The sequence below is a fragment of the Plecotus auritus genome (genome assembly GCF_963455305.1).
Source record: "Plecotus auritus genome assembly, chromosome: 2".
Taxonomy (NCBI): domain Eukaryota; kingdom Metazoa; phylum Chordata; class Mammalia; order Chiroptera; family Vespertilionidae; genus Plecotus; species Plecotus auritus.
In genome coordinates this window covers 188,079,886-188,095,644 of record NC_137771.1, presented here as the reverse complement: position 1 = coordinate 188,095,644, position 15,759 = coordinate 188,079,886, and the positions used below count along the sequence as shown (strand labels likewise).

General features: G+C 41.1%; 2 protein-coding genes across 11 annotated transcripts in view; one reads left to right on the top strand and one right to left on the bottom strand.

Moving 5' to 3' along the window:
• The window catches only part of FXR1 (FMR1 autosomal homolog 1), a 73,847-nt gene extending 70,476 nt beyond the window's left edge, over positions 1-3,371 (top strand). For 3 of the 6 annotated variants that reach the window (XM_080651694.1, XM_080651693.1, XM_080651692.1), the window contains one exon: positions 83-1,157. In XM_080651694.1, coding sequence (XP_080507820.1) covers positions 83-253 — 171 coding nt within the window. In that variant the 3' untranslated portion in view covers positions 254-1,157. Of the gene's footprint in view, positions 1-82 lie in introns of all 6 variants that reach the window. The other 3 variants (XM_080651696.1, XM_080651691.1, XM_080651695.1) reach the window with 3 other exon arrangements.
• A 5,885-nt stretch (positions 3,372-9,256) lies between these two features.
• DNAJC19 (DnaJ heat shock protein family (Hsp40) member C19) lies at positions 9,257-15,537 on the bottom strand. 5 transcript variants are annotated; one of them, XM_080651743.1, is made up of 7 exons: positions 15,346-15,524; positions 14,534-14,585; positions 14,381-14,454; positions 13,331-13,410; positions 12,718-12,788; positions 11,400-11,477; positions 9,257-10,041 (listed from the first exon to the last, which is right to left on the bottom strand). In XM_080651743.1, exons 1-6 carry the CDS (start codon positions 15,346-15,348, stop codon positions 11,407-11,409), a joined length of 351 nt encoding a protein of 116 aa, XP_080507869.1. In that variant the 5' UTR covers positions 15,349-15,524; the 3' UTR covers positions 9,257-10,041; positions 11,400-11,406. The 5 variants fall into 5 exon arrangements, with proteins under 5 accessions (XP_080507869.1, XP_080507868.1, XP_080507871.1 ...); XM_080651742.1 differs by having other exon boundaries at positions 9,257-11,477; positions 15,346-15,531; XM_080651745.1 differs by lacking the exon at positions 14,534-14,585 and having other exon boundaries at positions 15,346-15,477.
• Between the last annotated feature and the right edge of the window lie 222 nt (positions 15,538-15,759).

Genomic DNA, 15,759 nt, shown 5'->3' with positions numbered 1-15,759 from the left:
ATTATTGTTTATGTAGCTATTTTCCTCCTCAGCTATAGATTTTATTTATAAAGAAGTTGAAAAAGTTGTCTCCCTTTGGCAGGCAAAAGATGTGATTGAAGAGCATGGTCCTTCAGAAAAGGCAATAAATGGCCCAACTAGTGCTTCTGGCGATGAAATTTCTAAGCTACAGCGTACTCCAGGAGAAGAAAAGATTAATACCTTAAAAGAAGAAAACACTCAAGAAGCAGCAGTCCTGAATGGTGTTTCATAAACTGAAGAAGTTCCTAGTTTACAGTTCTTTTACATTACATTTTACAATAGTGCTTGTACAGCTTGCCAAAGATAGAATATGGATCGCCAGTCTTTACATCGCACTTTCAGTTCCTCCATTTGGAATTCAGAAAGGGGAGGGATCCTGAAGAAATCATATGTTAAACATACTTTGACACCTACTGTGTTATAAAATATATCATCAGATGTGCCTTGAGAATAGTATATGTAACATTAAAAAAAGTTGCTGGCTATAGGAAATGTTATTTTGTTTTCAAAATATGGCAGAGATGGGGGGAGGTGGGTGGGGTGGGATCCCTGACATAATATTCTTTATGAAAGCATTAGCTGCTTTTGTTACATTTTTAATATGCAACCACTTCTTCACCTGAGGAAAACTAGAGTTGAAATGCAGTCTAAAATATTTTGCACTGAATTGTAATTTCTTCATTAGTTTAGTCTGGAAACTGGTCTGTTTTGATGTGTGTTTAAAATGCTGTATGTAGAGGAAAATCTGCAGACCACTGGAATACATTTGTTAAACTCTCATCTGCAGGGACACTGGGTGATATTGGCAGTGACTGTTCTATATTGAGGCTTTGTTTGGTTTATTTATTAAAGTGTACAGTATTTAAAAATCAAACATAGCTTTAGTTAAAACACTAAGGTGAATTAGTCATGTCCATTCAGACATAACCTGAACTACTGAAAAAGATCACTTTCCAGAAGGTTTATTCTGTATAAATTACATGTTAGTCTTCAGTAGAATATCTTTTCCTTTTCTTATTTTTTTTCTTTTCCCCCCCGTTTTTCTTTTTCCTTTTTTTTTTTTTTATTTTGGTTGTTTGATGTGCAATATGTTTTTGTATGCAGGTAGTAAATAAACTTTGATCTTCCATTTGCTGATTTTTAACTTTCTACTTTTTATACCCACTGTTGCAAAGTAGTTGGAGCTACTTAGAGGCCTAGAATAGTATCCTGATTGCTTTTTAAAAAGCATTTATACTTGCTCATAAATAATACCAAACTATTAATTGGTCAGTTAATCATTTTGTGATGAATCCTCTGAAGTCTTAGCAATTAAAATTTAATCTGTTAGAATAGAATAGCTTAGGGAATTGAATCATACATTTGATTTAGGAAAACCTTTGGAACATAAAATTGTAATCAAAGAAATTTGGAGGGCAGTGGGGTAAAATCTAGAATTTTTTGCCTTTATTTAAAATTATTTTTATAAAGAAGTATGAACAATTTTAAAATATGGAATAAGCCACTGGCTTGATTTTTGATTCTCATGGAAATAGTTTTGAAGATTCTCATATGAATGATTGTATTTTTTGTATGTATTTTAGCCAGAAGGCTTAATTTAGGAAGATGAAGACTTTCACACTAAGTGTGCTGTAAAAAGTAACAATTTATGAAGCTAACTGTGAGGTCATATACAACAATTGGTGGATTTATGGGAAAGTTTGGCTCCACAATATTCTGTAGATCACTGAGCAAGAAAGCCCTTTTTGTCATTTGGTGTCTTGTTTTTATGTGCATAACTTGTGTTAATTTTTTATGTGCATAAAAATGTACTTTTAGTTTATAAGTGTTGAAGGAGAATTCAGGGTATAGTTAAAATTGTAGTAATTGCCAGGTCAGTGTACATAACCCTAGCACTTAAACCTATTGTTGAGGATAAGATGTGAAGTTACTAAGTGCTCTTTTATAAAACCCTAACAGATTTTTTAAAGTAAGGTGTGTTGTGAATAGTCGGTCCTTGCACATTAAATAGCAATATGAAGTAATTTCATATCCTAGTTTTTAAACATTTACCCACAAATGTATTTTTATCCATCACTGTTAGAAACAAGTAAAATTGTTGGAAGATTTTTCATTTTCTTTCACGTAGAACAGATTTACTAAAGTCCTTCCATAAAGATTGTTTCCATGGGAAAGGAAGAAAGATGAGACCACCTTAAAAAGTGGGTATAGCTAGCCTAAGCAGTGCTTTAGAGTAGAACTGATAACCATGTTCAAGGAAATAGGTAATAAGATTTCATCATAAGTGACTAAACCCAATGTTTTGTCCTTTAAAAATATATGTGTTAAAGAATCCTGATAGGCTTTTCGGGGGGTAAATAGTACATGCTCAGGTTCAGAAATGAAAAGCCCACTCACCAAAGAGAACCATTGTTGGTTCAGGTAGCATTCCAAACTTATTTTGAGAGGGGTGCATCTTTTTAGGCTATTAAATTAGATGTTGGTTGCTATGGGAGAACTTAACTATTCACATTAAACCGATACTCAAGCAAGAAACTATTCTAAAGGTCTTGTGCAGCTCAAATACTGTGCCAGCACACGTGAAATCTGAACTAAATCATGAAGTGGGAGCTGAGATTATGTGGAGGCAAAAATGGTCTGCTTTTCCCAAAACCTTGGAAAGCCTAGGATTCATGGGTTTGGCATTACCTTTTTTAATGTGAAGTTAAGGGAAATAGCACATCAAACTGCTGGTGACTTTATGGAAACTTACCTGAGACATTGCTGAAGATAAGCCTAAGGAAGGTTGTTTAAATGTTTTTTTTTTTTTTTTAAAAAGTACAGGTATAGGCAAGCAAACTAAAGAACAGGGAAAACTTATGTATAGGCAAGCACAAAGAACAGGGAAACGCTAAACTAGTGAGAAAGGAGGCAAAAGTAACTGGTGGTTTACTCTTGTATTATGGATCTCTATTTCAGCCATTCTTTTGGCTGTGATCCATCACCTTTATGTCTGGTATTTTTATAGCCAAGAGTCTAGTGTTTAACCGAAGAAGGGTCTTTTGCAAAGTTGGCATGTTAACTGAATGTTGCAGTTAGATTGGGAAATAGTATCATTTGTGTCCTCTGTAAATAGATTTACAGCTTTTTTGTTTTGTTTTTTTGAGGTTAAAAGATACCATTCTCATAGGCTGTGCCTACAATGAGCTCACTCTAAGGACAGATGAATAGAAAACTGGCCATAATGCATTAAGTCCTATGTCAGATGATTGGGTGTGTAAAGGAAAGTTACTTTTACACTCTAATTTTTCTAGAAGACCTCCAGGAACGTGAACTGGTTATCTGTAGGTTTGACAAAATTATTAAAGGCCAAAAAAAGGATGTTGTGAAGTTCCATTCAGTCTTCCTATCTTTACTATTATGGTTTGGATCCCCTGTACCCTTTTATAAGGTTATCTGGCATTTGTTGACCCTTATTTTTAAAATTTTAGTTCTTTATTAGGATGTGCGCTTGAATGCATAGTAGTAACTTATAATCCATGATAAACCTAAACTTTTGACAAGTGGTTAAGTATAATCATTTACTCTAGAAATCCAATCAAGAGTAGTCTAATCAAAACCCCAAATTCCTGGATGACAGTGGTACATACTAGTATAACCTTATAAGGAAATATGTATTAATTTTGTCTTTAAAAAGGGTTATTAGTGGAACACTTCATAGTCTGATTCATCTGCATTATTATTTCAAGTAACAAAATATGGTGCATAATGATGCTTCTTGATAAACTATAATGCAGCTTTTTATAAGAGGAATTCTGTCAGTTTGCTTACCTATTTCTTTGAGAGTTTGAAAAGATGCTGTATATGTAAGTACAGAATGGGATTTACTGTCTTCTAACTTTTTCTGTATTTCATCTTAGAAAGGGCTGGACTACCTAATCTCCTAAGTTTTTTTCCAATATGAATGTAACTTGAGTTTATTCATATGTGTGACTAGTCTATTCATATGTGTGACACTTAACCATTTTCCCAAGTACTCTCAATAATTAGTATAGCAAATTAAAATGGTGTTTTTTATGTGTCCATCCCAGACATTTCCAACTATGCTGGTATGCAATCTAAAGGCTATCAAAAGCAAGGTCAAAATTATTTTTCGCTGACATTCCCAGTCATGCAGTTCCAGTATTAGTGTTTCAGGGATTGAAAGGATTTTTTAGGGAATAAAATCACAGGGATATTTTCTGAATGTTTTATACCCTTGTTATTTTATTGTCAAATGTAACTATTTTCTACTTTAGAGACTATTACAAAAATTTTTTTATACTTTTTCTGGTAAAATCATTTTATACTTAATTGTTACCTGGAGCTTATGCCTCAACTTCTTTGAGCTCCATTTTTCAACTTGCTGTTTTCAGGTTAAGAAAAATGTCACATAAGTATTATATTTGAAATTCCATTAATTGACACCACTAAGGTAACAGCAAGTGTTAACATGTTCCAGATTATACCTTAACACCAGACTATGTCTTCATTGGGTGAGGAATAATAAGTAACACAGGATAGAAGCTCTTCCTTCCTATATGCTGTTGCTAAGGCAACAGTTGGCTCCAAGCAGATATACAGCACTCTGAACAGTAACACAGAGCAGCTTATAAGCATTTAAGTTTCCTGGTACCCAAGGTTACCTTCAATTCAGGGTTTTTTATATAACCAAAAAAACTAGCATTCTAAATAATGTTACATGAAAATAGGTGGAATACAAGTATTTTCATGTAAGTTCTCAACTGTTTGTTGAATGGTTTGAGTCTTCTGGAATAACTCAACTTTTTCTTATTAAATGCTTCTATAGGTACCCATTATTTGGAAAATACTTGAAGGCAAAGAATTTGCTTGAAATTCTAGGAGTGGGAAAAGATTTATATTTGAGGACCACTTCATTACAACCCACTTTCAACACCAGTTTTTATAAAAAGTGTAATGCAGGGGTCATCTAATGTCAATGCAGAGGCCCAGTGAAGGCTAAAATATCTATTAAGAACCAAATTACTAATGAACACAATCAGAGTAGATACTTAAGGGCTTAATTATAGTTTTGCTAGCTGTGTTACCTCAAATATTTACTCTGGCTTTTTCCCTATCCATAAAATGTGGGGGGATCCTCATACTTTTCAAGTTGGCCATTATTTTTTTTCCTCTTAACAGATGAGGAAGCAGAGCCTTAAGCACACAGATGGCTTGCTCAAAGTTGCCTGCCTATTATTGCAGAAGTTTGACTCGAACCCTGCACCTCTTATTCTTGTTAGTGTTGTACTCAACTAAGTATTCCTTCCTCCCCTTAATACCATCTTACAAAAAGGCCCCAAGCTAGATGTGTAATGACAAGTATCAGACTCACCTCTCTAATACCAAGGAAAACATCTGGGTTATCAGATTTGTGAAAGGTACCACACTGCTGAGGTTTAACAGCATGGAACCTTGAGAAAAATCAGCGTTCTCAGCATGCTGCTTTTGGGGCAAGTTACTTAACCTCACTAAACTTCACTTTCCTTACTTCTAAAATGTACTAAAGTACTTTTGGGGTACAGTAGGTCCTTAATGTTTGGTTTAATGTTATAGTGATAAGATGCAACAGGAACTCAACTCTTGTTTATATCAATAGCCTATGGTAAAATTAGTTTTGTTTCAATTAAAAGTTGGGGAACTTCTCGAGGACTTTAGGTGAGGACCTTTACTGGGAAAATGCTGGCTCATTGTAAGTAGCTAATGTTAATATTTCACATCAAATTTTTGTAAGAAAACACCATTAAAAAGATACAGATTATACTTCCATCAGTTTACCCGATATAATCTAGAGCAGTAGTCGCCAACCTTCCGGACTTCTGTCCGTGGACCAGTGGTTGCCAACCTTTGGACTTCACGGACCACTACTGGTCCATGGACCACTGGTTGGCGACCGCTGATCTAGAGCCTACGTAGATGACACTATTCCCCCAAGAAAAAAAGTAGAGGTTTGCCTAATAGCCTTCAATGAAATATGGATTCTTCTACTTGATAAAGGTAAGTATAGAGAAAACAAAGCTGGCTGATATGAAAGAAAAACGTGCTGTTCTTAGTATTAAAGTGGTTCCTACTGTCTTAATACTTGTCTTAAAACAGGTATGCTATTTACATTACTCAAAAGGCATATACCTACTATATGAAGTTTTCCTTTTTACAGTTCATGCTTGATTGCCTGTTGGCATATTATTACACTTTATACTTGTCTTTTAAAAATTTGCGTTTAAATTTTAATTGATACTCTTTAAAGCTCTTGGTCCTAGAAACTTTTTTTTTTTTTAGTAGTCCAAAGGTTTGAAATAAAGGGTTAGCAATCCAAAATATAGTTGATTCTCATTACTAGCAGATTCCTCATTTGCACATTCACCTACTCACTAAAATTTGTTACCCCAAAATCAACACTTGATGTGCTTCCCTGGTCATTTGTGGACACGCAGAGTGGTGAAAATTTTGAAACACCTGATACACACAAAAAGCCTTGTTTTCATACTGTGAACAAGTATTCTTTTAATGCCTTAGTGCCTAATTTTTTTCAATCTTTGTGTTTTTTATTGGTGATTTCCCTGTTTAAGATGACACCCAAGCTTAGGGAAGTGCTGCCTAATGTTGCCAAACACAAGAAAACTGATATACCTCCATGAGTGGTATTGGCTGTGAGTTAAATGTTAAGGAATCAACAATATATCACATAAGGTGTCTTTAAACACACACACAAAACAAGGTTTTACATTAACTGGTTGACTAAAATGTGACTAGAGGCTTACTAGGAACCAGTATTTCCCCTAGGAACAATGTTTCATTATTTTTAGTGACTTTCTAGAACATAGCTACTACAAATAACAAATCAACTGTACTTTCATAACCCCTCTGGGAGTAACAAAAGATTTATCCTACACAAAAAGCCATGGCTGCCTTATTATACTCTTAAGAAATAACAAATACTTGATTAGATTTTAAACAAGATGGAAAATAAACCAAAAGCAGATATACCCCAACTTTGAAATTCCCCTAAACACATTCCAACACTAAATATTACCTCCATTATTTTGACCTTGAAAGTTTATATTCTCCATTAATAAGAACTTTAAGATGACTTAATTTAGATGGTAGGTAGCATACATTATTATCTTAAAGCTAAACGTAAGTACTTCTAGAGACCACAGACTAGCTATTTCCCTTGGGTGTTAATATAGAAGTCCTTTGGTTAACGTTATTACATATGTTAGACCAATAGCCATTTGCCCTCAAATGTCATCTGTACTAATAAAAGGGTAAAATGCTAGTTAGACCAGATCGACAAGATGTCCTTCCAGATAAAAGCCAGGGCCCGGCCCGGGTGAAGCCTCCTGCAGTCCTGGTCCCAAGTCACAGAAGCCACCTGGGTTCCGAGTGCCTGTGACCAGCCAGAGGGGAGAAGCCTGGGTCCTGGGTGTGGGGCCAGAGGCAGTTAGGGGCATCAGGCATGCAGGCAGGTGAGCAGTTAGGAGCCAGTGGTCCTGGATTGCAAGAGGGATGTCCGACTGCCAATTTAGGCAGTTGGACATCCCCCGAGGGGTCTGAGAATGCAGGCCGGGCTGAAGGACCCCACCCACCTGGGTCCATCACATCCGCAACGACCGGGAGGCTCAACCACTGTCAGTCCTGCAGTCACGGTGACCCAGCACTGACTGCTGAGGGAGCTGCAAATCGGGCCCAGAGAGAGGCCTGAAGAGAGAAGCAGAGTCTGATCCGTAGCCTCTGTGGCAGCTGTTGATCAGCACTTGCCTCTCTCTTTAGCTCCAGGCCTGGTTAGCAGCCGTGCCTCCATTTCTCTCCAGGCCCTGACCAGGGCTGCTGATCAGCCCCACCTTTCTGATAAGGCCCTGTTGGTAGGCTGAGAAATGCTAACTGGCATAGAAACCAGCCAATCAGAACCAAATTGGCCGGCAGAGGAGGGCAGTTGGGGGCAAGATCAGGCTTGCAGGGGAGGGCAGGCAGGGGAGGGCAGTTAGGGGCGATCAGGCCGGCAGGGGAGGGCAGTTGGGGAAGAGATCAGACCGGCAGAGGAGGGCAGTAGTGGGGGACCAGGCCGGCAGGGGAGGGCCATTGGCGAGATCAGGCTGACAGGGGAGGGCAGTTGGGGGCGATCAGGCTGGCAGTTAGGGGCAAGATCAGGCCGGCAGGGGAGGGCCGTTGGCAAGATCAGGCCGGCAGGGGAGGGCCGTTGGCAAGATCAGGCTGGCAGGGGAGGGCAGTTGGGGGCGATCAGGCCGACAGAGGAAGGCAGTTGGGGGGTGGAACAGGCCTACAGGTGAGGGCAGTTGGAGGCCATCAGGCCGGCAGGGGAGGGCAGTTGGGGGCCATCAGGCCAGCAGGGGAAGGCAGTTGGGGGCAAGATCAGGCCAGCAGGGGAGGGCAATTGGGGGTGAGATCAGGCTGGCAGGGGAGGGCAGTTGGGCCAGCAGGGTAGCTGTTAGGTGTTAGGCTGGCAGGGGAGCGGTTAGGAAGTGATCAGGCATACAGGCAGAAGCGGTTAGGGGCAATCAGGCAGGCAGGCAGGTGAGCTGTTAGGAGCCAGCAGTCCCTGATTGTGACTGCCGGTTTAGTCCCGATCTCTGTGGAATCTGGCCCAAACTGGCAGTCAGACATCCCCCAAGGGGTCCCAGGTTGGAGAGGGTGCCAGCTGGGCTGAGGGACAACCCGCCCCCCCCCCAGTGCATGAATTTCGTGCACCAGGCCTCTAGTCTATATAATAAAAGCCTAAGCAACCATTATGGGGGAACGACCAGAAAGACTGGTTGCTATGATGTGCACCGACCACCACGGGGCAGATGCTCAATGCAGGAGGTCAGTGTGCTCCCACAGGGGGAGCACCACTCAGCCAGAAGCCAAGCTCAAGGCTTGTCAAGCGCAACAGTGATGGTGGGAGCCTCTCCTGCCTCCTCTGCAGGCGGGAGGTAAGGAGCGAGGAGTCCTGGACTGTGAGAGGGCACAGGCTGGACTGAGGGACAATACCCTCCTCCCCCAGTGCACAAATTTCATGCACCAGGCCTCTAGATTAAATATATCACTGTATAAATTCTCAGAGTCCAAGGTAAGTATTTTGATATCAGGGCATCTGTTTAGTTAATCGTGTTTAAGCTTGATCACAACAAATGCAAAACTTGATTATATAAAAATTATTTTTACGAATGGTCAGTTTCTTAAAGACGCTAGCTGAATACACTGAAAATATTTTCTTGATTAGAAACGACACTCCTCTTTTATCGAGTTTTTAATGTAGGAAATCTGAATTCTGCCCATGATATACATGACATCAATTTTTTTAAGTCAAAGTTGTGGCTAAACTCACTTTTAAATTCACAGTCTTAAGCAACTGAACCAGCTCTCTGTACCTTGAAAATCTTTCCTCCTAACTACTATAACAACCTGTACTAATTCCATCATAATATGTACCATATTGCATTTTAATTACTAGTGTATGGGTCTCATCAGATTGGGGATCCTTGAGAGCAGACTTTCATGTACACTTTGCCTTGAAGTAAATACCAAATTATTTACTAAATGATTAATGATAGAACAGTATTTCTATTCAAATGGTATGAATCCATAATTATTGAGCATTAATTTCCAAATCCTATCTAATAAAAGAGTAATATGCAAATTGACAGTACCTTCGCTACAACCACAAGCTACACCCATCAGCCAATCAGGTGCAAGTATGAAAATTAACCCAACCAAGATGGCTGCAGCCATGGAGAGAGCAGGAGGCTTGGGTTTCCCTGGCAATGGAGGAAGCCAAGCTTTCTGCCTGGCCTGCCTTGGCCTCCGCTTAAGGCTACAAAGTTTCAATTATGGAAGATAAATAAATCCCAACAAAAATGGTGGCAGCCACGGAGCTGGAGAGAGCAGGAGGCTTGAGTTGCCCCCGGCGATGGAGGAAGCCAAGTTTCCACAGCCCTGGTCTGTCTTGGCCTCCGCTTAAGGCTACAAAGTTTCAATTATCTACACCAATAAAAGAGAAACATGCAAATTGACCATTACTTCACGGCCCACCAGCCAATCAGGAGTGAGTATACAAATTAACCTGACAAAGATGGAAGCGGCCCCACCCCCCAGCCGCTCCGGGCCTCTGGACAGCACACATGCAGGCGAGGAGCAGCAGGGCAGGACAGGACACCTGCTATGAGGGTATGGGCGGGGGGGGACGAAGGGAGCTACAGGAGCGGCACTCCGGCCAGAGCGAAGGCCTGATTCCCGGGTGCCGGAGGAAAACCAGTGCCAGCAGCCAGGGGAAGGAAGGCCTATTGCACGAATCTTCGTGCAACGGGCCTCTAGTAGAAGATAAATAAATCCCAGATACCAGGGCCTCCGCTTGCGTCACCGGGGGGTGTGGCTGGCCTGCAAACCACCATAGGCCCCTCGCCCAGACTGCCCCACGGGAACCCCCACCCTGATCTGGGACACCCTTCAGGGCAAACCAGCTAGTCCCCACCCGTGCACCAGGCCTCTCCTATCTAATGAAAGAATAATATGCAAATTGACCATCACTCCAACACACAACATGGCTGTCCCCAAGTGGTCAAAGATGACTCCATGTGGACACAAGATGGCCACCACAAGATGGCCAGCAGGGGAGGGCAGTTGGGAGGGACCAGGTCTGCAAGGCGGGGCAGTTGTGGGCAATTGGGCCAGCAGGGGAGCATAGTTGGGAGGGACCAGGCCTGCAAGGGAGGGCAGTTGGGGGCAATCAAGCCTGCAGGGGAGGGCAGTAAGGGGTGACCAGGCCAGCAGAGGAGGGAAGTTGGGGGCGACCGGGCCTACAGGGAAGGGCAGTTGGGGGGGGGGGGGACCCAGGCCTGCAGGGGAGAGCAGTTGGGGGGGACCAGGCCTGTAGGGGAGGGCAGTTAGGGGCAAACAGGCTGGCAGGGGAGCAGTTAAGCATCAATCAGGCTGGCAGGGGAGTGGTTAGGGGGTGATCAGGCTTGCAGGCAGAAGCAGTTAGGGGCAATCAGGCAGACACACAGGTGAGCAGTTGAGAGCCAGCAGTCCTGGATTGTGAGAGGGATGTCTGACTGCCCGTTTATCGGGCCTAAATGGGCAGTTGGACATCCCTCGAGGGGTGCCAGATTGGAGACGGTACAGGCTGGGCTTCGTGACACACAACCCCGTGCACGAATTTCATGCACCGGGCCTCTAGTATTCTATAATTTGATTTAGAACCTTCAAATTTAAATAAGAAACGTATATCAAGGCTTTAACATAGTTTGTGCTAAATCATTTTTAAAATGTGTAGCTTTGGGACATTTTATTACAAAAAGCTGTTTTTATATACGTGACTAACAACTTAAAATTCACCATACATTTACTTCATTTTTTAGCTTGACCGTCTAGTAAATCTTTAGCTTCATTGATTTTGGCTGCTATATAAGGAGATCCTCCTATAAGAAAAAAGAAAAAATATGGAGTCTCAGTTTCTGCTTGATGAAAAGCTATTCTTGTTTCAAGGATCCTTATGCTTTATCTGAGATATGCAATTAGCAGAAATAGTATTCCAAAATATAATTATGATACTGCAACTGGATAACCACATATATGGCAATATAATTGACCAATGGGAAGTGAGATTTCACAAAAACAGCACCTTTTAAAGACGTTTAAACTGATGATGAATAGAATTTCACAAAACCTATATAGACTTACATAACTTTGAAATAATGTAAGTTACCTACCAATACTGATGATTACAAGTCATAAATGAACAGAAATTTAGTATACTCTGTTATTTTAAAACCTTGAAATTCTCAGGGGCTTCTGAGCTTTGTTGGAAAGGGCTCACTTTGCTTTAGATCCTTTTTTTGCCCTTCATATTTTTTCTTTTCCTGTTACTGTCCCTTTACAATGTTATATACAGTCTTTTTCCTACTAATCTGCTGGAGCAGTGATTCTCAAAGTGTGGTCCTTAGATCAACAAGCATCAGCATCAATAAGGAGACTGGTAGAAATGTGAATTTATGGGCTCCACCCTAGACTTTAGTCAGAAGCCTTCCAGTTAATACAAACTAAATTTCATAAAAGAGACTATGCAGTCAGATACCAAAAAATTGCAACTGTGTTTTAACTCAAAGCCCTCTTAATGAAAGGCCTCTCCTTATAAAAGGAGTTGAGCACTATAATGTAGATTTTATGGTCTATGTTTTGGCATTCCAAGGAATTACTTCAGCACAGTTAAAGCTTCTTAGAAGTGTATCAGAAAGTGATAAATACATTCTATAGGTTTCTAACTACGTAATCTCAAGTTCAAAGGTCTAAAGAAATAAAATTATACTTTTGGTTTCATTAACTGAAATTGAATATTTCCTTTAAGAATGTAGTCCAAACCCCAGGAGAATTTGACTATTAGAAATCAAATTTTATCACAATTGCAGATCCTCAAAACATTGTTAATGCTTATCACTACTTCCAAATTCTAGTAATTAGATATCTACTCATTATTGTATAAGTAAATTTTTCACTCAGAATTTATTCTTTTAAGACAAATGGATCCAGCCTGGGAGACAGTGCTCACACAGATTTAGGCACTTCCTTTATTATAAGACAAGAATTAGATATAAATTATCCCATTAATAACAATTACAAAGTCACTACAACATGCCTATGAAGAGTTTAATGACTACTTACCCTTGTCTGGGTGATTTAACAACATAATTCGTCGGTGAGCATCTCTTATTTTTCCTTTATTGGCAGTAGGGCTAATTTAAAAAGGAAAAGGTATTATTTCAGACTACTTCTGGATCACATAAAAAACTGTACATACCATAAAGGGCAATTACTGGTAAAGATGCAAAACTGGAATAAGTCAACACAACAGTGTGAAACTCTGTTTAGGAACCTCTTCCCTATCACACAAGATGAATATTTTGAATCAGAAGTAAACAGTTCCTTAGAAAAATTAGAATTCTCAAAAATTTAATAGAGCTTGATAATATTTATTTCAACAGTCCTTTTATTGGAAAGAATGTTTAAGTATCTGGGAATGAAGGCAGAATTCTGCCACAAAAACTTATAGAAAACAACACTGAGTATTGTTATTATCTGTTACACATTTATCTTTCAAGGAATTAAAAGTGCTTATGTGCCAGTGTGTCTTCTCATTGGAATTCTGTAGAGAGTGTTTAGATGTTAAAATAGACATGATACAAATAATTCCTTCCTAATGAAGGAAGGTCTTTCTTACATTTACTAATAGCTCTAGAGTTGTAGAAAATATAAAAATTATTAGAAGTTATTTTACCTTACACCTAGTATTAATGCTGCTTCTCGTTTTGTCATTTTGGGTTCAAACCCACCTCTGTAATAGCCACCACTGAAGGCCTGAAAGAGGAGATGCATTAATAAGAAAAGATTATTAGAATAAACTGAGAGTTGCTAAAAAATGTCTGTAAATGTCCACAGAATTAGCAGGAAAACTAAGACATTTCCGATAACTTGTATTTTAGCTTTATAAGTAGCAACAAATATTTTAATGATCATTAAATATCCTTTTTTTTTCTACAAACCTAAACTGTCTTGAAAATAGAAGACAAAAGAACAGTGCCTCAAAGCCAGTTTTTTTCTGGGAGTGAAGGGAAGATTCCAAAAGTTAGCCATGTTCGACATAAAAATTTCATCTCATAGTATGACTATGTTGTAGAACAAGTCCCTCAAGAGGATTTAGAGATCTTTAAGACAAGTGGTTCAGATTAAGCTATATATGGAGAAAAATCAGGCTATTAGGTCTTCTGACCTTGTTATGTAAGAAATATTTGTAAAGCCTACCATCACCCTCTTTTCAATCATGATGCTCAGCAAGCTGTCACAGCCATATTCATTCTGATCTGTGACCACAGAAGGTATGATCGTTACATCCCATCCAGTCATCTTCTATAGCCTAGTAAACTGCAGTGCTTCCCAAGTATGTCAGGGAGTGCCAGGACCACCCAGTAAAAACAGATCAACCTTCAGAGCCCTAGATTCCTGTGTGTGTGATGCAAGGGGGCAGGAGGGATGTGGACAGATAATGCTGAAGTTAATAATGTTTCAACAATAAAGTGATATTAACTTCCATGACGCCAGAATTGTTAACACCTCTGTCCCAATTCTGCTACACACAAAATTTGACTTTTTAGGGTAGCACCTACAAAGTTCAGAACTTCTAAACTCTCCTTGTAGAAAGCAAAAGAGGGACCCTCAAAGTAATCACTTAGAATGTCATAGATGTTTGGAAATTTACCCTCTTTAAATGTAATTCTAGTTTTCATATACAGGCAGCAAAGAATTAGCAAAGATGTTTAGGAAGTCTTACAGATTTTGGTAGACTTTGAAAAACTTGTTTTACTTGAGGCTCCATATGCTTCATGGCTTGCAAAACATAACGGCCTAAAAACAAAAGTAATAGAATAATTAGAAAGTCCTCAACCTCCCCTACTTCATTTCCATCCCCAAACCACAAACCAACCTGCAAATCCTGCAGCAGCAATGGTCAATCCAACTGCTACCACTGTACTGGCCTGGTAAGGGGAAGCAGAGTAAATATTTTACTTCTCTAATTCCCACCCTTCCCTATCACACCCATTCTCCCATCCCAACTCTTCACAAGTTTTACTTCAACGGGAGAAACACCTTTTAGGGTGAAAATATTCTGCCCAATAATCCTTTAAAACCACTACAACTTTTACATCCAAGGCACTGCGAAATTTCACCACGTTAGAAAAAAAAAAGGATGATTTCCCTCGCTTAGCAAACCTCTCTCACCTCAGAGCAAATGAAGTTACATTAAAGTTCAAAGCAAAAGGAAAACAAAGCTGCTGCTGAGAAACCGTCTACGGATGGTTCCTGTAAGATTCTCATAATGCGCTTCCACGCTAAACGTCGCCTTAACGAGGAGCCTAGCTTTTCACAGCACTTTTGGCAGCGTCCCGCCTCAAGGCTGAGACAGAGAGGCGCAAAGAGGTTTCAGCAAGGCCAAGAGGACAGAGGGCAAAGTGGAGCAAGCACTGCGAGGACGTGCTGCGGAAGGCAGGAGGATCCGATGCATTTCCACCACGAGCGGGGGGGGGGCGGAAAGGCGGCGGGCCGGGGGCTCGTGCCCCCGCAGGGGGGCCGTGGAGGAGCACAGGCTCGGGCGGGGCGAGCCCAGCTTTGCATCCTGGACAGTGAGACTCCGAGGCCCACAGTCGCACCAGGGACACACCGCGGCTCCTCTCCCAGCCGCGAGCTGAGGTTGAGATCTGGCCCGGCATCGCCCAGGACCCGCAAGGCCGCACTCACCATGGCTCCGGCTCGGCTCCCCTGCCTCCGCCGAGAGCGCGGTTCATCCCAGCCCAAAGGCCGCGGCCACCAGCTCCCCGCCGCTACCAGAAAGCAAGGGCGCCGCCAGCGGGGACCAAAGGTCCGCACACGGGCACCCAGAACACTCGGCAGTGGTGCCACAACCTGGGCCGGAAAACTGTCGTAAAAGGTGAAAGCGGGCGGGAGGCAAGGTTGCTCACCAGGGGGCAGACGGGGAACGCGACTTCCGATTGGTGGGTGAGAGGGAGGACTCCGCCCCCCGGGGCTCAGGGGTGGGGCTTCTCGGAGTTTCGGGGTTTGCTCTCCGGCCCAGGGCGTTTGGGAATTCCTTCGGGGAAGATAATGGCATGGACCAGCCTGAGGAAATACTGTGCAGCTGTGCTCTGAATTTCC

Coding starts and splice junctions, on each gene's coding strand:
- DNAJC19 (XM_080651741.1), bottom strand. CDS start 15,392: ATGAACCGCGCTCTCGGCGGAGGCAGGGGAGCCGAGCCGGAGCCATG. Junction 14,455..15,345: donor GGAGCCGAGCCGGAGCCATG/GTGAGTGCGGCC, acceptor TTTTGTTTTTAG/GCCGTTATGTTTTGCAAGCC. Junction 13,411..13,854: donor TGATTGAAAAGAGGGTGATG/GTAGGCTTTACA, acceptor CTCCTCTTTCAG/GCCTTCAGTGGTGGCTATTA.